Raw genomic sequence first — 25874 nt, forward strand, 5'->3', positions numbered from 1 at the left:
CTGAAGGTAAAGCCGTCGCGTTATACTTATGTCACCGTTTGTTTACGTCTATCTTTAGCTGGCTGGCTATCAAGATAAATTAATCTAGATCTAATTCGCTAGTCTTAGATATGTTGTGTAACTACTTCCATGTTTTTGCTTGCCTTGGAAATGTCGAGGTATTTAGAAAAGTTGATTATTGTTGGCTTGCCTATATATATTATGTCCTTTCAACAGAGACCGAAAAGCTGGGGAGACACCCTACCAAATGGCCCAAAGTAGTTTATGGCGATAACTACACCTACTTGGTGGAATCTGCAGTTTTGCATAAATATCCAAATGCAGAGGAACATTATAGCTGTTATTTTGACCGATACAGCTCACTAGTCCTTACTACAAGCTAACCAGCAAACGTTGCGCAATACACATAGCTAGTTCGATACAAACAAGTGATGAAGTTGTTCGAACACATAAATGTGTCGAGTAATCGGAGCCCACAGTTTTACATCATCATCGTGGCATAATAGCCTAACCATGAGTTTAGCCTAATCTGGTCCTTGGGCAGTTGATATAATTTAATTTAGTGGCCTTTTCTCCTACTATTGTTCAAATAAATCGGTATGTAACAGCTTTTCGGCATCTTAAAAGCAGGGTTAGTTATCTATACAGATAAAAAAAATATAAACAACATGTTGTGTTGGTTTCATGAGCTGAAATAAAAGATCCCAGAAATTTTACATATACACAAGAAAGCTTATTTCTCTCACATTTTGTGAACAAATTTGTTTACATCTCTGTTAGTGAGCGTTTCTGCTTTGCCAAGATAATCCATCCCCTTGACAGGTGTGGCATATCAAGAAGCTGATTAAACAGGCATGATCATTACACAGGTGCACCCTGTGCCGTGGACAATAAAAGGCAACTCTACAGATGTCTCAAGTTTTGAGGGAGTGTGCAATTGGCATGCTGACTACAGGAATGTTCACCAGATAATTAAATGTTAATTTCTCTACCATAAACTTCCTCCAAAGTTGTTTTAGAGAATTTGGCAGTACATCCATCTACCCTCACAACTGCAGACCACATGTAAACACGCCAGCCCAGGACCTCCAAATCCGGCTTCACCTACGGGACCGTCTGAGCGCTCATCTGCTTCCTCGTAACCCTCCCCAGGGTCTTACCCTGACTGCAGTTTGGCGTCATAACCAACTTGGCAAATGCTCACCTTCGATTTAAAAAAAATATATATACTTTTTTTTTTATGTAACCTTTATTTAACTAGCCAAGTCAGTTAAGAACAAATTCTTATTTACAATGGCCAAACCCGGACGACGCTGGGCCAATTGTGCACCTCCCTATGGGACTCCCAATCACAGCCTGGATTTGAACCAGGGTGTCTGTAGTGATGCCTCTAGCACTGAGTTGCAGTGCCATTCAGGAGCCCATATATGGCCACAGGCACACTGGAGAAGTGTGCTCTTCACAGATGATACCCGGTTTCAACTGTACCAGGCAGATGGCAATTGTGTGGGCGAGCAGTTTGCTGATGTCAACGTTGTGAATGGATTGAATGCCCCATGGTGGCGGTGGAGCTATGGTATGGGCAGGAATAAGCTACGGACAACAAACACAATTGCATTTATTAATAGCAATTTGAATGCACAGAGATACCGCGATGAGATCTTGAGGCCCATTGTCGTGCCATTCATCCTCCACTATCACCTCATGTTTCAGCATGATAATGCATAGCCCCTGGAAGCTGAAAATGTTCCAGTTCTTCCATGGCCTGCATACTCACCAGACATGTTTTGGATGCACTCCATTCTACAGGCCACAATCAATAGCCTGATCTACTCTATGTGAAAGAAATGTGTTGCGCTACATGACGCAAATGGTGGTCACACCAGATACTGACAGGTTTTCTGATCCCCACCCCTACCTCTTTTATTCTGTGACCAACAGATGCATATCTGTATTCCCAGTCATGAGAAATCCATAAATTAGGGCCAATGCATTGATTTCCTTATTTTGAACTATAACTCAGCGTAGTTGAAGAAAGTCAGTTAGAATCGGCTCTTTGGCTGATCCATGCGGACAGCTCGATCTGTTAAATACTCCTAACATCGATTTCCGTGCACCTGTGGAAAACTAATTGACATAATACAAAACTCCCCATCAAAATTTGTCAGTTTAAGCTGGAGATATTCTCACAAAGTCGTCTGTAGTGTCCGAACGGTTTGGCCTAACTATTATGACCCTTCTATGGAAAGGCGAGACTCACGAACAGTATGGTGTCCTCCATTTTTCTCTATGAACCCCACAAGCATCTTGGGACTTGTCTGAATTTGGTACAGCCGATCTGCCAATTTATGTCTGTAGCTTACAAACAGTTTGGGATACACACTAATATGACCCCTTTTTGGAAAGGTGAACAAGTCTCTGTTTTGCTCTAGGATGCCTACAAGCCTCACAAGGACTTGTATGGGGGACCTTCAGACCAGTTTTAAAAAAAAAGTTGTATACTGTATATGGAGATAGGTTAGTGCCAAAATAAGTGGTTAAATACATTTTTTTTATTTTATATTTATATAAAATGTTTTATAAACTCAAGCAAAAAAAGAAATGCCCTCTCACTATCAACTGCGTTTATATTCAGCAAACTTAACATGTGTAAATATTTGAATGAACATAAGATTCAACAACAGACATAAACTGAATAAGTTCCACAGACATGTGACTAACATAAATGGAATAATGAGTCCCTGAACAAAGGAGGGGTCAAAATCAAAAGTAACAGTCAGTATCTGGTGTGGCCACCAGCTGCATTAAGTACTGCAGTGCATCTCCACATGGACTGCACCAGATTTGCCAGTTCTTGCTGTGAGATGTTACCCCACTCTTCCACCAAGGCAAGTTCCCAGACATTTCTGGGGGGAATGGCCCTAGCCCTCACCCTCCGATCCAACAGGTCCCAGGCGTGCTCAATGTGATTGAGATACGGGCTCTTCGCTGGCCATGGCAGAACACCTGTCTTGCAGGAAATCATGCACAAAACGAGCAGTATGGCTGGTGGCATTGTCATGCTGGAGGGTCATGTCAGGATGAGCCTGCAGGAAGGATACCACATGAGGGAGGAGGATGTCTTCCCTGCAACGCACAGCGTTGAGATTGCCTGCAATGACAACAAACTCAGTCCGATGATGCTGACGCACTGCTCCAGACCATGACAGACCCTTTTTATTTACTATCTGCTGTATTCAATGCGTTTCCCAAATTTTTTTTTGATACCTTAAACTAAATTAAATAGCTAAATGGTACTTGTTATGACCATCTTAAATCAATTCCCCCAGCCGCTTAGACTCAAGGGTTTTAATGCTAAAATGTTAACGTTTTTTTTTAGATGATAGGTAGTTTGTTGATAAAAAAAGAATACAGCCGTTGTCGGGTTATGAGTTAAGTTGGCAATTTAACATGTGAGTAACGGGAGTACGCTATGGCTGTACCCTCCTCGGGTGCATGCCTCGCTGTGTGTATCTATGGTATAATGGATGGACTGGCAGACATTTTGAGTGTACCCATGCCAAGAAGTAAAACCTAGGTAAAAAAATAAATAAAATACAAGGTTAAGACAACGCAATAATTCCATGCGGAAGCATTTGAAAATAAACAAATTCATGGGACTAACGCCATTGATTGCAAGGAGTTATGGAATATTAGAACCCTGTTGTCGTAATCTTCAACCAAGACGTTAGCTAGCTGGCGAGATGGTTTTCTTGTTTCACCAACCGTATATGCTTCAGACAGCTTGCCTTCTGCCTAGTATGCATAGCTACAACGCTTGAGCTGGTCCTATAGTTGATTCGGAGCGGTAGAAGCTCTGCATTATTGTGATGCCATTGTCTTCAACCTAGAGTTAAAGCAGGACGTGTACCTTTCAATATGTGCTGTGAATTGTTGAGTCAACTCAACTGACATTACAAAAAAATACATTCCATTGCATAGCCCACATCAGCATCTTTTGAATGAACATTCTGCATTGGTTGATAGAACATTTCAAATTACCAGGGATGTTATTGCACCACAATACCAGTCAGACATTTTGAGTGCACCCAAGAGCTTCCATGTTCATTCTATTTCTGTGTCTGAACAACAATAGTTGCTTGGCAAATGAGGACATGTGAATGAAACCAAAAATGAAAACTCATCTTAAGTGTCTGAGTCAAATATGCTAACGTTACTTGTATAGTGTTTGACACAGGATTAGCTTTTTTTGTGTGGTATAAGCGTCTATATTAATATTAACCTTGTCATCATCAGCTACTGACAGCCAGTTTAAAAAAAAAAGTAATTTAAAAATGTTTAAGCCTCTAAGTCTTAGGTAGTTAAAAGCACTTAGCTGTCAATTGTCCTTTCAAAGCTCCATCATATACTTTTAATTTCTCTAATGATACCATGACAGTCAATGACACAATACGAATACAAAAGTAGTAGGTTTAAACTTTCTTTAGAATTATTATATATATATTATTTTTTAAACTTGCATTCATCACACACAAAGTCACTGCAGTCCAATGAAAGTGCAAGGCAACACATTTTATTTCAAAGGCCTAAATGGCATTAAGGTACAGCATATAAATACTGGTGAATCCAGAGACAATCGTTACAGGATAACACAGACCATTCTTTCTTTTACACACGTTACATTCATGTTGACTTAATGAGACATTTCAACTTAGCGCAGATGTGGAACAAACATAAGAAAAGCAGAGTTGAGAAATCTCAACTCCATGTACAAGTACTGTGATAAAAGAAAAGCCATGTAGATATACAAAATATGAAAATTGTTCTTAGATATAGTGCTATCACCTTGGGTTATTCCTACCACGGAGAATACCTGTACGCACACCTGAAGGCAAACATATTTCAATTGATATACTTTTTGAGTTACATACAGTAGTAGTTAGCATTGTAGAGACATTTGATTCAGTACTTAGATTACTGAACATTGTAATTTACATCCCTGCACATGTTTTTTTTCTTCCCATCTTCAAAATAAATAAATAAATAATCACAAATATCTGAATGTTGTAAAACCAGATTGATCCAATACATTTGTGCCGTAGTTACACCCCGTAACGAAAGTCTCCATGTTGGATCTGATAAAAATTATCTAAAAGGGTGAGTACTTCAGTAATTGTGAGTTCCATAAGCTTAGTGCCATAACATAACCCCAGTCGGTTTGAATAGCGTTTTTTTTAAGCACTTCTGAAATAGGTGTATCAAGAAAGCCCATCAGGACTTGTGGGGGAAGACAAAATAAAAGAAAGCATCCTGCAACAAATGATGCACAGATTCTATAGTTCCTCCTCACCTTTCCACCCAAGCCACCTAATATTGGCAATCGCCACCATTCCAAAACACACATCCAAACCTATATTTTCAGTCAGAAGAGTATTTAAGCAACAGCACACACGCAAAGCTGAAACTTGGAGATGTGGTTATAAGTACAGCTTTGATAAAGTCCTCTCATGTCTATTCTCTTCCTGTAGCATAGCATATTTTTCCTCTACTAGTATTTCACCTTCCCATGGACTTGCACATTCACTCCACTGTAGTCCACCATGTACATGGGCCATTGCTACAAGCAGAAAGAGACAAAGCAATAGAAGGATCATTAGAGTGAGCATGAGGGAGACTAGTTATGCTGTTGCAGAAGCAAATTCCTGTCCAATTACACAACCATTAGTGCCTTTCACAAATGCCTTTAATACCTACAAATATAATATACATTTATAAATATAATGTAATCTGCATCAGAGTATCAAATCAGAGTATTTCAGTCATGTATTTTTGATAATGATTGAGAATGATCACGTAAATACAACAAACTGTTATTATATAGCTTTGTTATTACCACGTACCATCACTGGAATCTGATTGGTTGATACCACTGACTCGGAGGGTAAGGATACCCGGCTGCTCTCCAGGACTCTTTTGCGTTTGCGTCGATTGGTAGAAACCTCTTTCCCTTCTTAAAACACAAAAACAAGAATGCCATTTTGAACATACTGCTAAAGCACATGTCGTTATAGACTGCATTGCTTTTTTACATTTTTTTTTAAATAAATAGGTTACTATAGAACAATCCTTACCTGTGTTACATGTTTCGGTGCATATTTCTGCAAAAGGCCTGTAGAAAAGAAAATTCATTAAATATTAATTTAATTTCTGTAAATGACCAGAGGTGAGCCTGGCATTGCCTAAGAGTGAGTCTCTACTATAATTTCAACGTGTACAGTTCTTTCATGTCCTTCTTTCACATTTTAGACTTTGTATCCATAATCTGGGATATTTCCACAAACTTCAGATTGACGCCATCATCACAATTACACAGACACTCACTGTAGCTGGCTTTTGATGTTGATGTTGATCTCATCTCGGGCTTGAAGAATCTTTTCCAGGCGGACTAAGTCGTAAGTGTTGGGATTTCTGAAGCGAATATCATCCGGAAGGCCACTAACCTCCACAGACTCGGGACTGGCACGGATCAGCTTGTATGGGACCAGGACAGAGTGGTCCAGGCCCAAAGCATCACCTTAACAAGAATCTTTTCAGTCAGTTTTGGGCAGATCTTAACTTCAACGTAGGTTGAATTTTCACTAAGTCATGCATGGATATCATGAGAGACTAAGTGAATATTAAACTTAAATGTAAGTTAGAATAATCTTTTTCACTAAGGCTTGTATAGATAAAGCATACAGTATGAATGAAGGATATACACTGACCATATTTCTGGTTGAAGAGTTCTTTCACTTGCTCGCGAAGTATCACTTTCTCACCGATACAGTTGACCTCTTCCTCATCTGTCATTTCAGGAGGAGAGTCAAACAGAATTGGTGGGAAAATAAAATAAATATATGTATACAGTTGACTCTAAGTGCACTGTTTACTTTGTTTTTGCTTGCTCTGGGTATCTGAATGCTCATATTTAGTGCATGCATTCATGACAGTTTCAAATGAAGTGTTCTTACTGCATCAAAATGAATATGCAACACAACTATAATGCTCACCGCTTATTGAGGCATAGGCCTTCTTCAATAAAGTGATCCGACGAGGTGCTAAGAGGGAGACAAATGTAATGTCATTATACAACCGAGTGTACAAAACATTCTTGCTCATGCTCTTTCCCTGACATAGACTGACCAGGTGAAAGCTATGATCCCTTATTGATGTCACTTGTTAAATACACTTCAAATCAGTGTAGAGGAAGGGGAAGAAAGATTTTTAAGCCTTGAGACAATTGAGACATGGATTGTAGATGTGCGCCATTCAGAGGGTGAATTGCCAAGACAAAATATTTAAGTGCCTTTGAATTGGGTATGGTAGTAGGTGCCAGGCACACCGGTTTGAGTGTGTCAAGAACTGCAACACTGATGGGTTTTCTACACAACAGTTTCCTGTGTGAAGCAAAAGGAGATGCAACTCAATATTAGGAATGTGTCCCTAATGCTTTGTACACTCAGTGTTTATAACTACTACACTATCTATTAGTTCACAGATGACACGGACATTTCTTAACAAGTCATGCACTTGTTAGGAAATGTGCTTACCGCCCCAATAGGTCCACAGACGACGCAATCACACTGCTCTCACCCATCTGGACAAGAGGAATACCTATGTAAGAATGCTGTTCATCGACTACAGCTCAGCATTTAACACCATATTACCCTCCAAACTCATCATTAAGCGCGAGACCCTGGGTCTCGAACCTGCCCTATGCAACTTGGTCCTGGACTTTGACGGGACGCCCCCAGGTGGTGAGGGTAGGAAACAAAATCTCCACCCCCACAAGGGTGCGTTCTCAGCCCTCTCCTGTACTCCCTGTTCACCCATGACTGCGTGGCCATGCACGCCTCCAACTCAATCATCAAGTTTGCAGACGACACTACAGTGGTAGGCTTGATTACCAATAACGACGAGACGCCCCTCGGAGTGTGGTGTCAGGAAAATAACCTCACACTCAACGTAAACAAAACAAAGGAGATGATCGTGGACTTCAGGAAACAGCAGAGGGAGCAGCCCCCTATCCACATCGACAGGACAGTAGTGGAGAAGGTGGAAAGTTTTAAGTTCCTCGGCGTACACATCAAGGACAAACTGAAATGGACCACCCACACAGACAGCGTGGTGAAGAAGGCGCAACAGCGCCTCTTCAACCTCAGGAGGCTGAAGAACTTTGGCTTGTCACCAAAAACACTCAAACTTTACAGATGCACAATTGAGAGCATCCTGTCGGGCGGTATCACCGCCTGGTACGGCAACTGCTCCACCCACAACCGTAAGGCTCTCCAGAGGGCAGTGAGGTCTGCACAACGCATCACCAGGGGGAAAATACTTGCCCTCCAGGACACCTACACCACCCAATGTCACAGGAAGGCCAAAAAGATCATCAAGGACAACAACCACCCGAGCCACTGCCTGTTCACCCCGCTATCATCCAGAAGGCGTGGTCAGTACAGGTGCATCAAAGCTGGGACCGACAGACTGAAAAACATCTTCTGTCTCAAGGCCATCAGACTGTTAAATAGCCATCACTAACATTGAGTGGCTGCTGCCAACATACTGACTCAAATCTCTAGCCACTTTAATAATAAAAAATTGGATGTAATAAATATATCACTTGTCACTTTACACAATCAACTTTATATAATGTTTACATACCCTACATTACTCATCTCATATGTATATACTGTACTCTAAACTATCTACTGCATCTTGCCTAAGCCGTTCGGCCATTGCCCATCCATATATTTATATGTAAATATTATTTATATGTACTTATTCATTCCTTTACACCTGTGTGAAATTGTTAGATTACTTGTTAGATATTACTGCATGGTCGGAACTAGAAGCACAAGCATTTCGCTACACTCGCATTAACATCTGCTAATCATGTGTAGGTAGGTGACAAATAAAATTTGATTTGAAAATTAAGGAATACGAATTGAATATCTGCTTTAGAGGTCGAACGATTATGATTTTTCAAGCCCGGTACCGATTACTGGAGGACCAAAAAAGCCGATACCGATTAATCGACCGATTTTTATTTATTTATTTGTAATAATGACAATTACAACAATACTGAATGAACACTTATTTGAACTTAATATAATACATCAATAAAATCAATTTAGCCTCAAGTAAATAATGAAATGTTCAATTCGGTTTAAATAATGCAAAAACAAAGTGTTGGAGAAGAAAGTAAAAGAGCAATATGTGCTATGTAAGAAAGCTAACGTTTCAGTTCCTTGCACAGAACATGAAAACATATGAGTATTTCCCTCTATACCATTTGTATTTCATTAACCTTTGACAATTGGATGTTCTTATAGGCACTTTAGTATTGCCAGTGTAACAGTATAGCTTCAGTCCCTCTCCTCGCTCCTCCCTGGGCTCGAACCAGCAACACAACGACAACAGCCACCATCGAAGCAGTGTTACCCATGCAGATCATGGGGAACAACTACTAGAAGGCTCAGAGCGAGTGACATTTGAAATGCTATTAGCGCGCACTAACTAGCTAGCCATTTCACTTCGGTTACACCAGCCTCAGCTCGGGAGTTGATAGGCTTGAAGTCATAAACAGCTAAATGCTTGACGCACAACGAAGAGCTGCTGGCAAAATGCACGAAAGTGCTGTTTGAATGAATGTTTACGCGCCTGCTTCTGCATACCACCGCTCAGTCAGATACTTAGATACTTGTATGCCCAGTCAGATTATATGCAACGCAGGACACGATATTACTAGATATTATCTAGCATCAACCATGTGTAGTTAACTAGTGATTATGATTGATTGTTTTTTATAATATAAGTTTAATGCTAGCTAGCAACTTACCTTGGCTTACTGCATTCGCGTAACAGGCAGTCTCCTTGTGGAGTGCAACGAGAGAGAGGCAGGTCGTTATTGCGTTGGACGAGTTAACTAAGATTGCAAGATTGGATCATCCGAGCTGACAAGGTGAAAATCTGTCCTACTGCCCCTAAAAAAAGCGGTTTTACCCACTATTCCTAGGCCGTCATTGAAAATAAGAACGTGTTCTTAACTGACTTGCCTAGTTAAATAAGGTTATTAAAAACATTTTTTAAATAATAAATACATTTCTTTTTAAATCGGCGCCCAAAAATACCGATTTCCGATTGTTATGAAAACATGAAATCGGCCCTAATTAAATCGGCCATTCCGATTAATTGGTCGACCTCTAATCTGCCTCATAAAATATATGGAAAGTTACCTGGTTTAGGGATGAGTCCTTGGAAAGGTCTGCAAGAGATAAACAAAGATGGAATCTTAACATCAACCAACCAACTACCAGGGAGAAAAGAAAAGTAGCAATAGTTTGTCCCAAGGGCCAGTAGCTGAACATCCCTGCCATATGTCTTATTTCCACAACCCCATGAAAACGTGAAGGAGAACTACCCACCTGGTGATGGTGAAGCAGATCTTGTCTGCAACTGCCAGGATCCTCTCCAGGTTCTGTGAGCCAAAGGTACAGGGTTTCCTGAAGGGGATGCCAGGGGGCAGGCCCTCGATGATCACCGAGCCCGGGTTGCTCTTGATCCTCTTGTAAGGCACTTGGACGGGGTATTTGATGCCAAGTGCCTCCCCATACTTCCGGTTGAATAGGTCCTGGACCTGCTCTCTCAGGGTGTTGGCCAGGTCGATCCTAGACAGCTTGGCCTCTAAGCTATCTGTCAACAGAACCATATGACAACATCAGATGAATGGAGTAGTTGTTTAATTGATTTCATATACACCTTTGCAGCATATAAATAGTGCTTCTCATTTTAGAGAAAAAGTGAACAAGGCAAGAGGAAAAAAAGAATCCCAACCAGGCTCCAAATGATATCCACTATGTATTACTCAAAGTATAGGAGGGTAAATTAATGTACCGATATTGAATCAAGTATTTGGTCTCCTTATCACCTGGGAAGCTTGGTCTCTGCATTGCAGCCCCTACGTCTTCTGACAAAGCATCTTTGGAGTCCAGGTCTGTGGAAAAAAAGTCTAAACTAGCAGTGAATACAACCAGTTCACCAGACCTATTTGGAAATATGGATCCAAACCACTGCCTTAAATGTGTAATTACCAGCTCATTTTAATTAATTACAGAGTTAATTCTAATTTATGGGCTCAACATTTTGAACTGATCATGTGTAGAATAATAGTTGCTTTAAAAGGGCCTAATGGTAAAGGACACAGTGGAGAACATTATAAGAGGGCTGGGCCCATTTTCACTCAATCAATTCAGCAATGAATTGACATTGAACCAAAATTCTAATTTATTTCAAACTATTGAGATATTGGCCATTATATTCAGTGGGGATGTTTAATCTAGTTTGTAAACTTACTTTGTGTTTTTGAATGTTAAAATGGTTCAAATCAACTGTGATACAATCATTAAATCAGCTGGCATTTAGGATGAAGATGTAGTCACCTGAATCACAGGCTGGGAGTGGAGGCGGTTCTAGCTTGACAAGATCTGTCAACAGTTCTGGCCTGGATAGTATACCACAACAAAACATGGTTAGAACTTCATAAAGAGAAGCTTGCACACAAATAATGCGTTTGTGTTTCATTCCTGCACCAACTTATACAACGTTTTACCTATATCCTCTTCATACAACAATAATAATAATATACAAACAAGGATTGTGTTCCAGGCTGACTACATTGCAGATGCCTTCTATATCTCACAACGCCTGGATAAGTGTTTCACACATCAGTTAACCACATCATATGATATAGCAGTCTGATGCCCGACTGGGCAGTCGATGATGCAACTGTTGGTTGAAGTAATGCAACATCTGCAATGTAATCAGCCTGGAATGCGACCAAGACCTTAGTTGCGTTCCAATAATCCTATTGAAGTGTGCACTTGTTCACTACTCCCCACAAAATAATTAGATTGGTGTAGGGCTAGAGGGTTTCCATATACCAGTCATTTCCTTTCAAATCAATGAAGGGATGTGAACTGTAAACTTCTGGAGAAAGGAGATATTATTGGGACGGACCCTGCCCCCGTGACAATGTATGGCCTCTGACCTTTTGATAACAAAGTGGATCTGGCTGCCAACAGCCAGGATCTTTCGCAGCCTGGCCGCTCCGAAACAGTTGGGCCTACGGAAAGTCATGCCCTCTGGGAGCCCTGTGACACACAGCTCCTCTGGGTACATCTGAAACTTGGAGTAGGGCACCTTTGCAGACTCAGGTAGTCCAAGGGCCTCGGCTACAGAAAGAGAGGGGGATGGGAAATGGAGAGGAATATGGGTGATTCATTTTATGCAAAAGCCCTATGCTGTTCAATATTTAAAGTGGCACTCCAGGCTCCTTTTCACCTCATTAAACACCAGATTTACTTAACAAAAGGCACATCTCAACAGGTGGTCCAGGTAAGTCATGACATAGCACAAGTGGGAGGGTGGACCTTTCCTCTTTTGTTCTTTATTTCCCCTCTATTGTTCCTCAAGCAAGGGGGAGGCTGATGACATCCCAGATTCCGATCAGACTAAATCAAAACATATTTGTTTACCTTTTAGTGTTTGTACTTTACTGTGTTTACACTTGGGATATCACTTTTCAACCGTATACGTAAAAAAAAAAAATAGCTGGAAGACATTTTTAAAGGCAATGTAGCACCTACTTCTCAATGCCAGAAACACATATAATAATAGCTTAGAGAACCAAAAGAAAACATACCCATATTACAAACTCTTAAATCAGTAATAATATTGTAATGTTTTCCTACAGTTGGGTTTGAGGTTTTCTCCAAGTCAGCTCTAACTTCAGAAACAGTCCCATAACGCCCCTCGATCAGCGTCACAAAGTGGGATACATTGGTGAGAATGAGGCGGACGAATTGGGTGTCTATGGTCAATCTGCATGTCATATTTAATCCCTGGGAACTTCCACAGCTATCAACAATGGAAGGAGGGCATCAGCAAGAACTTGCTTCTCAAAGTGAATAATGTCTCTACCATCAATGTGACTTCTAAAGCATCTCAAACAGCCAGCAGCATCAGCAGACTGAGCATTAACACAGGCTTCAGTGAGCATGAAGTGAAAGAGCTAGCTTTCTACCTCTATGCTAACATTTACTAGCTATAGAGCTACCACATGTAGTTCACATCTTCCATCTAAATAACACTGATAAAACTAACCAAATGTAAACATGTCTGCCAGCTGTTGGTAGCTAACTGCTGGTACTGTCCTACTATAGATAGTACAAGCCTATGGGAAAGAGTAGGTTTGGCCGCTACGGAGGTCATGGTTACTGTATAGAGTCCTATGGCTGGGGCTGAAACTGTGTGTGTGGATGGCTCGTCTTATGGATCCGCGCAGGTTGATGCATCACCTGCAGCAGAATTTAATTCTACCATCTTCTATGGGCTACTCGAAGATATTCCCTACACTGTACTGATGGCAGATTTTAGGAACGGAATATGTGGGGGCTGCGCGTTGCGGTAATTAGTCTGTTCTGTAGCTCTAGGGGAGTTTTATATATGGCCCGCTGAGTGCGAGCTAAACTGGAATGCTACTCATACTCAAAAGTGAAGTGCCACTTGGTGCGTGCCATATAACCATGTAGAGGAGTCTACCAGCAATATATTCCTCCACTGTGTGAGTCAGAAATTACAATCTTGTGTTCGGGGCTTTCCGGCAATGGTTTTTACATGCACAGAGCATAAATTGTACAATTGTAAACTAACAAATAATTGTTCAAGTTAGAACCCATGTATATTAGTTCATATACAGCACCAACTGGAATTATTCCCAGGATTGTAAAAAAAAAAAAAAAAAGAAGAGAATCATTGCTTTCTCTGTGGCATCTTAACAAAGATACAAAATTATGAGGCTGTGTAGAAACGGTTGATGAAGTCTATAATTTATGATTTATTGCTCGAGTCAGTTGCTCTCGCTTGGCCAGAGTCTGAACATTGAGTGTGCAGGTAAGTGTATTAGGCAGCTTACCATACTTAGTGCTGAATAGGCTTTCCACTTGCCTCCGAAGCTGGAGGATAATTTCACCTATGTCCTCAGCTAGATTTCCTTTCCGGGAAAAAAAGCAAATGAAGAAAAATGTTCACGAGTGTTTTATTCAGAGCTGTAGAAAACGACCTGATTAGTGAAGAAGAATGTGATACATGTAAAAGTTACAACAGATTCCAATGCATTAAGACTGCAGTCTGAATCAACAATGGCCTGAGGTGATAAAACAGTTGAACTAAACTCATGAGGCATTTATACATTATATTAATCCAGAATCAATTTAAAAGTGCAAAAGTGAAAAATCCCAGATTACACCTTTAACAATCAATCATTTGAAATGGATTTGTTAGGCTTTGTCCAATGTAAGAATACAGTGCATACAGCTGAAATATCTTAGAGACAGGTTGTCCATCCTATTTTTACCTTCAGAAGATCTTCTGAGGCCTTGAGAAGCTGGTTTAGATGAAAGTGCTTCAGCTGAAAGGAAGACGGCAAAGAGGTGAGCAGGGTTGGCAAGTCTAGTTAAAAAGGTTTCACATTGGTACTTACAACTCATGCTACTGTTTGTCAAGCCAAGATATACTGTTTAAAAAATGACAAAGCTCAAACAACAGTAGAACCTCAAAGAAAACCAGTCAAAAGTTTGGACACGCCTATTAATTCAAAGGTTTATCCTTATAATCTACACTATTTTCTACATTGTAGAATAATAAGGAAGACATCAAAACTATGAAAAACAAATATGGAATCATATAGTAACAAAAAAAAAAAAAAGAGTTAAACAAATCAAAATATATTTTATATTTGAGATTCTTCAAAGTAGCTGCCATTTGCCTTAATGACAGCTTTGCACACTTTTGGCATTCTCTCAACCAGCATCATGAGGGAGTCACCTGGAATGCATTTCAATTAACAGGTGTGCTTTGTTAAAAAGTCCATTTGTGGAATTTATTTCCTTCTTAATGTGTTTGAGCGCATTGTGTTGTGACAAGGTAGGGGTAGTATACAGAAGATAGCCCTATTTGGGAAAAGACGAAGTCCATTTTATGACAAAAACAGCTCAAAAAGCAAAGAGAAACGACAGTCCAGCATTACTTGAAGACATGAAGAACAGTCAATCCGGAAAATGTCAAGAACTTTTAAAGTTTCTTTGAGTGCAGTCGTAAAAACCATCAAGAGCTATGATGAAACTGGCTCTCATGAGGAACGCCACTTGAAAGGAAGACCCAGAGTTACCTTTGCTGCAGAGGATAAGCGCATTAGAGTTACCAGCCTCAGAAATTGCAGCCCAAATAAATGCTTCACAGAATTCAAGTAACAGACATCTCAACATGCATAGAATTGCAGGAAATTAGCTTTAAAACTGCAACATGTCCTCTCAACTCCATGGAGAATTGCAGCAAAAAACGTTTCCCTCTAAAATTCAACTGTGCAGACAGGCTGAACGCACCCCCTGCCACGCCCACCACCTATGCCACCTTTTGATTCAGAAAAAAACCTGACATTGTGTCTCACCATTGATCATAAGGCAAAGATATTGTTGTACATAATTAGTTAATCTGGTAATATGTTGAAAAAAATTGCATGATATTTTTCTGCACTTACCCGTGTTTTTTCCCTTCATGATCATCGTTGGAAAAGAAAAAACTTGAACATAACATCACAGCAACCAAATAAAACAAACAAAATGTCTAAGGATCTAGACAAGAGGTTAGCATGGACACTTGAGTACAATTCCTTTTCTTTCCTCTTCTCTACGAATGTTCAAATAATGAGCCAAACATGACAGTGAGTGACATGATAGCACAAACAGACTGGCACTCAGGCTAGTATAGCTCCACAAGTATAGCACAACTTAGAATTGAGGTTCAGAAAGAGAATGTAGTGTACTCAAGTGTCCTTAGTTACCTCGTGCTACTCGACTACAATCAGGGCTTGGGGATGGATGTTTAGGCCTAGGGCGTGGGTGACTAGGGTAGAGGGTTGGGCTGCAGGGGCTGTTGGCAGGGGTTGAGACAAGAATTTGTGTAGGGTGCATGAACTGTACCGTCAAACCTGAGACAGAATCCAAATTAAAAACACATATCTTCAGTGAAACTCACAAACTGGACAAAATAAACCCAGTTTTGGTCAATTCTCAAATGACATTTGTTTATAAATAGAGGTTTTCTATTGCAGTTATTATATTAGGAAACTGAAACCGATCTGGATTAGAGGTCGACCGATCGGAATGGGCCGATCTCAAGTTTTCATAACAATCGGAAATCGGTATTAATTGGACACCAATTTGGCCGATTTTTTGTTGTTTTTGTACACCTTTATTTAACTAGGCAACTCAGTTAACCTGTTGAGTGTAGGGGGCAGTAGTTTGGATGAAAAACGTACCCAAATGAAACTAGAATATAATAGAATTGCATAGAATTGTCAGATTAGGATAGAAAACACTAATGTTTCCAAAATAGTCAAAAAATTGTCAGTGAGTATAACAGAACTGATATTGCAGGTAAAAACCTGAGGAAAATACAACTAGGAATTGCCTCTTATTTTGAAACCTCCCTGTTCCATTGCATGCCTTCCCTCCATTTAAAGGGATATCAACCTGATTCCTTTCCCTATGGCTTCCACATGGTGTGAACAGTCTTTAGTTTGAGCCTTTTATTCTGAAAAATGAGCGAGAATGATCCCATCGCGTCAGTGGATGGCTGGGTGCCAGCAGAGTTTTGCATGCGCAACAGCTTGGAGCAGACATTTTCTCTCTCTCTCCTATTGAAAAAGCTACGGTCCGGTTGAAATATTATTGATTATTTATTGTAAAAACAACCTGAGTATTGATTATAAAAAATGTTTGACATGTTTCTACGAACTTTACGGATACTATTTGGAATTTTCGAGTGCTCGTCATGACCTGCACGAGCCTGTGGATTTCTGAACAAAACGCACCAACCAAATGGAGGTTTTTGGATATAAAAATTATCTTTATCGAACAAAAGGAACATTTGTGTAACTGGGAGTCTCGTGAGTGCAAACATCCGAAGATCATCCAAGGTAAGCGATTCATTTTATTGCTTTTCTGACTTTTGTGACCAATCTACATTGCTGCTAGCTGTTTGTAATGTTTTGTCTGCTGAGAGAGATGTCCTAACATAAACGCTTGGATAGCTTTTGCTGTAAAGCTTTTTTGAAATCTGACATGCCAGGTGGATTAACAACAAGCTAAGCTGTGTTTTGCTATATTGCACTTATGATTTCACGAAAATGAAACATTTTTAGTAATTTAATTTGAATTTGGCGCTCTGCAATTCAGCGGATGTTGACGAAAATGATCCCGCTAACGGGATGGGTGCGCCAAGAAGTTAAGAACACATTCAAATTTTCAATGACGACCTAGGAACGGTGGGTTAACTGCCTTGTTCAGGGGCAGAACGACAGATTTTTACCTTGTCAGCTAGGGGATTCAATCTTGCATCCTTACAGTTAACTAGTCCAACGCTCTAACCACCTGCTCAACGAGGAGCCTGCCTGTTACGCGAATGCAGTATGAAGTCAAGGTAAGTTGCTAGCTAGCATTAAACTTATCTTATAAAAAACAATCAATCATAACCACTAGTTAAAACTACACATGGTTGATGATATTACTAGTTTATCTAGCGTGTCCTGTGTTGCATATAATAGATGTGGTGCGCTTTCGTGAAAAAGGACTGTCGTTGCTCCAATGTGTACCTAACCATAAACATCAAGGCCTTTCTTAAAATCAATACACAAGTATATATTTTTAAACCTGCATATTTAGTTAATATTGCCTGCTAAAATGAATTTATTTTAACTAGGGAAATGGTGTCACTTCTCTTGCAACAGAGTCAGGGTATATGCAGCAGTTTGGGCTCGGTGCGAGCTGTGTGAAGACTATTTCTTCCTAACAAAGGCGGCCAACTTTGCCAAACGGGGGATAATTTAACAAAAGCGCATTTGCAAAAAAAGCACAATCGTTGCACGACTGTACCGAACCATAAACATCAATGCCTTTCTTAAAATCAATAAAGAGAAGTATATATTTTTAAACCTGCATATTTAGCTAAAAGAAATCCAGGTTAGCAGGCAATATTAACCAGGTGAAATTGTGTCACTTCAGGGTATATGCAACAGTTTGGGCCGCCTGGCTCGTGGCAAACTAATTTGCCAGAATTTTACGTAATTATGACATAACATTGAAGGTTGTGCAATGTAACAGGAATATTTAGACTGATGGATGCCACCCGTTAGATAAAATACGGAACGGTTCCGTATTTCACTGAAAGAATAAACTTTTTGTTTTCGAGATGATCGTTTCCGGATTATTTATTTATTTTTATTTATTTTATTTTACCTTTATTTAACCAGGTAGGCAAGTTGAGAACAAGTTCTCATTTACAATTGCGACCTGGCCAAGATAAAGCAAAGCAGTTCGACAGATAAAACGACACAGAGTTACACATGGAGTAAAAACAAACATACAGTCAATAATGCAGTATAAACAAGTCTATATACAATGTGAGCAAATGAGGTGAGAAGGGAGGTAAAGGCAAAAAAGGCCATGATGGCAAAGTAAATACAATATAGCAAGTAAAATACTGGAATGGTAGTTTTGCAATGGAAGAATGTGCAAAGTAGAAATAAAAAATAATGGGGTGCAAAGGAGCAAAATAAATAAATTAATTAAAATTAAATACAGTTGGGAAAGAGGTAGTTGTTTGGGCTAAATTATAGGTGGGCTATGTACAGGTGCAGTAATCTGTGACCTGCTCTGACAGTTGGTGCTTAAAGCTAGTGAGGGAGATAAGTGTTTCCAGTTTCAGAGATTTTTGTAGTTCGTTCCAGTCATTGGCAGCAGAGAACTGGAAGGAGAGGCGGCCAAAGAAAGAATTGGTTTTGGGGGTGACTAGAGAGATATACCTGCTGGAGTGTGTGCTACAGGTGGGAGATGCTATGGTGACCAGCGAGCTGAGATAAGGGGGGACTTTACCTAGCAGGGTCTTGTAGATGACATGGAGCCAGTGGGTTTGGCGACGAGTATGAAGCGAGGGCCAGCCAACGAGAGCGTACAGGTCGCAATGGTGGGTAGTATATGGGGCTTTGGTGATAAAACGGATTGCACTGTGATAGACTGCATCCAATTTGTTGAGTAGGGTATTGGAGGCTATTTTGTAAATGACATCGCCAAAGTCGAGGATTGGTAGGATGGTCAGTTTTACAAGGGTATGTTTGGCAGCATGAGTGAAGGATGCTTTGTTGCGAAATAGGAAGCCAATTCTAGATTTAACTTTGGATTGGAGATGTTTGATATGGGTCTGGAAGGAGAGTTTACAGTCTAACCAGACACCTAAGTATTTGTAGTTGTCCACGTATTCTAAGTCAGAGCCGTCCAGAGTAGTGATGTTGGACAGGCGGGTAGGTGCAGGTAGCGATCGGTTGAAGAGCATGCATTTAGTTTTACTTGTATTTAAGAGCAATTGGAGGCCACGGAAGGAGAGTTGTATGGCATTGAAGCTTGCCTGGAGGGTTGTTAACACAGTGTCCAAAGAAGGGCCGGAAGTATACAGAATGGTGTCGTCTGCGTAGAGGTGGATCAGGGACTCACCAGCAGCAAGAGCGACCTCATTGATGTATACAGAGAAGAGAGTCGGTCCAAGAATTGAACCCTGTGGCACCCCCATAGAGACTGCCAGAGGTCCGGACAGCAGACCCTCCGATTTGACACACTGAACTCTATCAGAGAAGTAGTTGGTGAACCAGGCGAGGCAATCATTTGAGAAACCAAGGCTGTCGAGTCTGCCGATGAGGATATGGTGATTGACAGAGTCGAAAGCCTTGGCCAGATCAATGAATACGGCTGCACAGTAATGTTTCTTATCGATGGCGGTTAAGATATCGTTTAGGACCTTGAGCGTGGCTGAGGTGCACCCATGACCAGCTCTGAAACCGGATTGCATAGCAGAGAAGGTATGGTGAGATTCGAAATGGTCGGTAATCTGTTTGTTGACTTGGCTTTCGAAGACCTTAGAAAGGCACGGTAGGATAGATATAGGTCTGTAGCAGTTTGGGTCAAGAGTGTCCCCCCCTTTGAAGAGGGGGATGACCGCAGCTGCTTTCCAATCTTTGGGAATCTCAGACGACACGAAAGAGAGGTTGAACAGGCTAGTAATAGGGGTGGCAACAATTTCGGCAGATAATTTTAGAAAGAAAGGGTCCAGATTGTCTAGCCCGGCTGATTTGTAGGGGTCCAGATTTTGCAGCTCTTTCAGAACATCAGCTGAATGGATTTGGGAGAAGGAGAAATGGGGAAGGCTTGGGCGAGTTGCTGTTGGGGGTGCAGTGCTGTTGTCCGGGGTAGGAGTAGCCAGGTGGAAAGCATGGCCAGCCGTAGAAAAATGCTTATTGAAATTCTCAATTATGGTGGATTTATCAGTGGCGACAGTGTTTCCTATCTTCAGTGCAGTGGGCAGCTGGGAGGAGGTGTTCTTATTCTCCATGGACTTTACAGTGTCCCAGAACTTTTTTGAGTTAGTGTTGCAGGAAGCAAATTTCTGCTTGAAAAAGCTAGCCTTGGCTTTTCTAACTGCCTGTGTATAATGGTTTCTAGCTTCCCTGAACAGCTGCATATCACAGGGGCTGTTCGATGCTAATGCAGAACGCCATAGGATGTTTTTGTGTTGGTTAAGGGCAGTCAGGTCTGGGGAGAACCAAGGGCTATATCTGTTCCTGGTTCTAAATTTCTTAAATGGGGCATGTTTATTTAAGATGGTTAGGAAGGCATTTTTAAAAAATATCCAGGCATCCTCTACTGACGGGATGAGATCAATATCCTTCCAGGATACCCCGGCCAGGTCGATTAGAAAGGCCTGCTCGCAGAAGTGTTTCAGGGAGCGTTTTACAGTGATGAGTGGAGGTCGTTTGACCGCTGACCCATTACGGATGCAGGCAATGAGGCAGTGATCGCTGAGATCTTGGTTGAAGACAGCAGAGGTGTATTTAGAGGGGAAGTTGGTTAGGATGATATCTATGAGGGTGCCCGTGTTTAAGGTTTTGGGGAGGTACCTGGTAGGTTCATTGATTATTTGTGTGAGATTGAGGGCATCAAGTTTAGATTGTAGGATGGCTGGGGTGTTAAGCATGTTCCAGTTTAGGTCGCCTAGCAGCACGAACTCTGAAGATAGATGGGGGGCAATCAGTTCACATATGGTGTCCAGAGCACAGCTGGGGGCAGAGGGTGGTCTATAGCAGGCGGCAACGGTGAGAGACTTGTTTTTAGAGAGGTGGATTTTTAAAAGTAGAAGTTCAAATTGTTTGGGTACAGACCTGGATAGTAGGACAGAACTCTGCAGGCTATCTTTGCAGTAGATTGCAACACCGCCCCCTTTGGCAGTTCTATCTTGTCTGAAAATGTTGTAGTTTGGAATTAAAATGTCTGAGTTTTTGGTGGTCTTCCTAAGCCAGGATTCAGACACAGCTAGAACATCCGGGTTGGCAGAGTGTGCTAAAGCAGTGAATAGAACAAACTTAGGGAGGAGGCTTCTAATGTTAACATGCATGAAACCAAGGCTATTACGGTTACAGAAGTCGTCAAAAGAGAGCGCCTGGGGAATAGGAGTGGAGCTAGGCACTGCAGGGCCTGGATTCACCTCTACATCGCCAGAGGAACATAGGAGGAGTAGAATAAGGGTACGGCTAAAAGCTATGAGAATTGGTCGTCTAGAACGTCTGGAACATAGAGTAAAAGGAGGTTTCTGGGGGCGATAAAATAGCATCAAGGTATAATGTACAGACAAATGTATGGTAGGATGTGAATACAGTGGAGGTAAACCTAGGTATTGAGTGATGAAGAGAGAGATATTGTCTCTAGAAACATCGTTGAAACCAGGAGATGTCATTGCATGTGTGGGTGGTGGAACTAATAGGTTGGATAAGGTATAGTGAGCAGGACTAGAGGCTCTACAGTGAAATAAGCCAATAAACACTAACCAGAACAGAAATGGACAAGACATATTGACATTAAGGAGAGGCATGCTTAGTCGAGTGATCAAAAGGGTCCGGTGAGTGGAGAGGTTGGTTGGTGATTTAGACAGCTAGCCAGGGCATCGGTAGCAAGCTAGCATAGGATGGAGGTCTGTTGTTAGCCACCTCCTGCGCTCCGTCAGTAGATTAGTGGGGTTCCGTGTGGTAGAGGGGATCAATCCAAATCACACAACAACAACAAAAATAAAAACAATAGATATAGTTATAGAGGCCCAAGAAGAAAACATAATAATAATAATTTTAAAAAAATTTAAAAAATAATGTCCGATTGTCTATTCAGATAGCAGCCGGTAAGACAGCTAACGGTTAGCAGGCCGCAGATGGGCGTTCAGGTAACGTCGCGACGGAGGAGCCAGCCGAATAACTCCTTCGGGTAGATAACGTCGGCAGTCCAGTTGTGAAGGCCCGGTGGGGCTCCGCGAAGGCAGCAAAACGGGTCCGGATAGGCGACTGCAGCCCAGGTGCGATTGATGGAACTCAGGAGTGATTGACGGAGCTTGCTAGCTCCGGAACAATTGATGTTTGCTCCGGAATCGACGAAGGCCGATAGTCACACGGATAGCAGCTAGCTAGCTGTGAGATCCGGGCATGAATGTCCAGAGAGCAGTCGAAATCCAGGGACATGGAGAGAAAAATTGGTCCGGTATGCTCCGCTCCGAGCCGCGCCGTACAGAACTGGCGATAGACTTTCGAGCCAAAGGATAGCCGATGACCACAAACCGTGGTTAGCTGAACACCAACGACTTGCCAGTAAAGGAGCCAACTAGCTTCTGAACTAGCTTCTGGATTAGCTACTGGCTAGTTTCAGGCCAGCCTCCTGGAGTTTCTGGCTAGCTTCTTGGAGGATTACAGATCTGAGGTAAATAATACTTTTTTATAAATATACATTGGTGAGGCGGGTTGCAGGAGAGTGTTTTGAAGATGAGTTGATGGAAAATAAAAATAAAATGTATGTGAAAAAGTTGTAAATATATATATATATACAGGACACGACAAGACGAGGACAAAAGACGTCTGAACTGCTATGCCACCTTGGAGAAGGTTTAATTAAGGCTCGTATTTGTGTTATTATTATGTTATAATAATTAAGTCTAGGAATTGATAGAGCAGTCTGACTGAGCGATGGTAGGCACCAGCAGGCTCGTAAGCATTCATTCAAACAGCACCTTCGTGCGTTTTGCCAGCAGCTCTTCGCTGTGCTTCAAGCATTGCGCTGTTTATGACTTGAAGCCTATCCGCTAGTTAGCGGGGTGCGCGCTAATAGCGTTTCAAACGTCACACGCTCTGAGACTTGGAGCAGTTGTTCCCCTTGCTCTGCAAGGGCCGCGGCTTTTGTGGAGCGATGGGTAACGCTGCTTCGAGGGTGGCTGTTGTCAATGTGTTCCTGGTTCGAGCCCAGGTAGGAGCGAGGAGAGGGACGGAAGCTATGTTACACAGGCAATACTAAAAAGTGCCTATAAGAACATCCAATAGTGAAAGGTATATGAAATACAAATCGTATAGAGAAATAGTCCTATAATTCTGATAATAACTACAACCTAAAACTTCTTACCTGGGAATATTGAAGACTCATGTTAAAAGGAACCACCAGCTTTCATATGTTCTCATGTTCTGAGCAAGGAACTTAAACGTTAGCTTTCTTAAATCAAATCAAATTTATTTATATAGCCCTTCGTACATCAGCTGATATCTCAAAGTGCTGTACAGAAACCCAGCCTAAAACCCCAAACAGCAAGCAATGCAGGTGTAGAAGCATGGCACATATTGCACTTTTACTTTCTTCTCCAACAATTTGTTTTTGCATTATTTAAACCAAATTGAACGTGTTTCATTATTTATTTGAGGCTAAATTGATTTTATTGATGTATTATATTAAGTTAAAATAAGTGTTCATTCAGTATTGTTGTAATTGTCATAATTAAAAATACATTTTTATTTTAAAATCGGCCGATTAATCGGCATCGGCTTTTTTTTTGTGTCCTCCAATAATCGGTATCGGCTTTGAAAAATTATAAATAGGTCGACCTCTAATCTGGATGTTTGCAAAAATGTTGTCATTTGTTGACCAATCTTTATTTGAATATGTTTTGTGGGAACACAGGCTTTACTGTGAAAACTGTTTAATCTGAGGTATTGCTTATGGATACTAGATCTCCGCACCATCCATCAGATTCTAAAATGAAAACATTCTTAAAAGGTCTGATTTCCAAAGATGATAGCCAAATTAATCGATACCATAATAAAATGGGATAAAAAATAATAAATAAAAAACTGATGGACAGTGTGTGTCCAGAGCAGCCGGCGTATTACTTCCTTAGTGTGTTACAGGTTTGGCAGAGAGTAGGTGGGGTGTAAGAGATGATACTGGGTACTAGTGACTCTGGGTGGGGTAGGAAGTGTGAGAGGGGGAGAAAGGAGGCAGGGAGTATCTGTGAAAAGTGATCCCATACGTGTGCTGGTAATCTAGCTCCCTAACAGAGGGAGAGACTGTGTTGGCGGTAGTAGGCCCATTGTCGCCGGGTCTGGGCTGTCCTGGTGCAGCCGTGAGGTGGAGAAGGAAGGCGAGGCTGCAGTTACCTGCGTGGGTCTCCAAAGGGCGGCAGGGAGCAGCCTGCGCCGGGGTGGCCCCTGCCAACAATGCTGCTGCAACTGGGTCAGCCCGAGGCTCACTTGGCTCCTCCACTGAAACACTGGCATCTGGGGGAGGAGACGGCACATGGTTAGGGTACTTAATAAAGACATGCGGCACAGTGTTAGGGTACTGGGTAAGTTAGGGACAGACAGCAGTGCTAGGGTGCTCACAAAATTATTCACAAAATTATAGCGCATACAATTTTTTACTGGAGGAGTTCAGGAATGGGAACTCGGGTATTACAGTTATTGTCAAATGTCACTTTTTCTCTCTACTTAGAATTTACTCATATGCACATTTTCTAATGGTAACAGGCATTGTTTTTATATTTTGTGTTAAAACCAATACAATTATATGTGCCTCCTTTGCATAAACACACGGTGTATTCGCAGACATGAATACATTTGTATAAAAAAAAAAAAAGTTACCTTTATTTAACAGAATACATTAACAAAGGGGTGGAACAGGGCTGCAACCACCAAAGACTTGTTCTGTCTAGGCCTACCTGCACTGTCTAGACTAACTCATTAATTACTGTTGTTGTCACGTTCTATTGCATAATTCTACAGGTGTGTCAATAACAGGATACCCTTGGATAAAAAAATCTACACGCTTGGCTCTAGATTGCACCCATCTATTCATACTTTACATTGCTAGCTAGATCAGACATAACATCACTATAATCCGAATGTTTGTTTTCGGGAAGTTGCTTTCATTTCAGCGCATCTAATTTGTAAACATTTCAACTGCATTAAAATATAACTTTTCCCAATTTCACAACATTGTTAAAGCGGTAACGGAAAAAACGTCAGGCAAAAGCAATAGTATGAAAGAGTAGCAATCCAGCGATATTTAGGTGACAAATGGATTTTGCACCCCTCAAAAATGGGGCGGCAGTTAGCCTAGTGGTTAGAGCATTGGGCCAGTAACCAAAAGGTTGCTAGATTAAATCCCCGAGCTGACAAGGTAAAAATCTGTTGTTCTGCCCCTGAACAAGGCAGCTAACCAACTGTTCCTAGGCAGTCATTGTAAATAAGAATTTGTTTTAAAAAAATATGGCTGAAAAAGACAGATCGCTTAAAACACAGAAAACATTTTCCAAGACTCCCTTTTACATACAGTACCAGTCAAAAGTTTGGACAGACTACTACATTCAAGGGTTTT

General features: G+C 41.2%; 1 protein-coding gene across 9 annotated transcripts in view; it reads right to left on the reverse strand.

Annotated features, from left to right (window-relative positions):
- Positions 1-4551: 4551 nt before the first annotated feature.
- Positions 4552-25874, reverse strand: part of LOC109892930 (general transcription factor II-I repeat domain-containing protein 1) — a 50061-nt gene continuing 28738 nt past the window's right edge. For 6 of the 9 annotated variants that reach the window (XM_031826826.1, XM_031826825.1, XM_031826822.1 and 3 more), the window contains exons 14-27: positions 24656-24775; positions 14453-14506; positions 14012-14089; positions 12086-12269; positions 11478-11539; positions 10967-11047; positions 10464-10731; positions 10275-10303; positions 7050-7097; positions 6765-6842; positions 6382-6574; positions 6132-6169; positions 5901-6010; positions 4552-5617 (exon numbers count right to left, since the gene is read on the reverse strand). In XM_031826826.1, the coding sequence (XP_031682686.1) occupies positions 5549-5617; positions 5901-6010; positions 6132-6169; positions 6382-6574; positions 6765-6842; positions 7050-7097; positions 10275-10303; positions 10464-10731; positions 10967-11047; positions 11478-11539; positions 12086-12269; positions 14012-14089; positions 14453-14506; positions 24656-24775 (1412 nt within the window). In that variant the 3' untranslated portion in view covers positions 4552-5548. The remainder of the gene's footprint in view (positions 5618-5900; positions 6011-6131; positions 6170-6381; positions 6575-6764; positions 6843-7049; positions 7098-10274; positions 10304-10463; positions 10732-10966; positions 11048-11477; positions 11540-12085; positions 12270-14011; positions 14090-14452; positions 14507-24655; positions 24776-25874) is intronic. The other 3 variants (XM_031826823.1, XM_031826828.1, XM_031826829.1) reach the window with 1 other exon arrangement.

Source organism: Oncorhynchus kisutch, linkage group LG6 (genome assembly GCF_002021735.2).
Source record: "Oncorhynchus kisutch isolate 150728-3 linkage group LG6, Okis_V2, whole genome shotgun sequence".
Classification (NCBI taxonomy): Eukaryota; Metazoa; Chordata; class Actinopteri; order Salmoniformes; family Salmonidae; genus Oncorhynchus; species Oncorhynchus kisutch.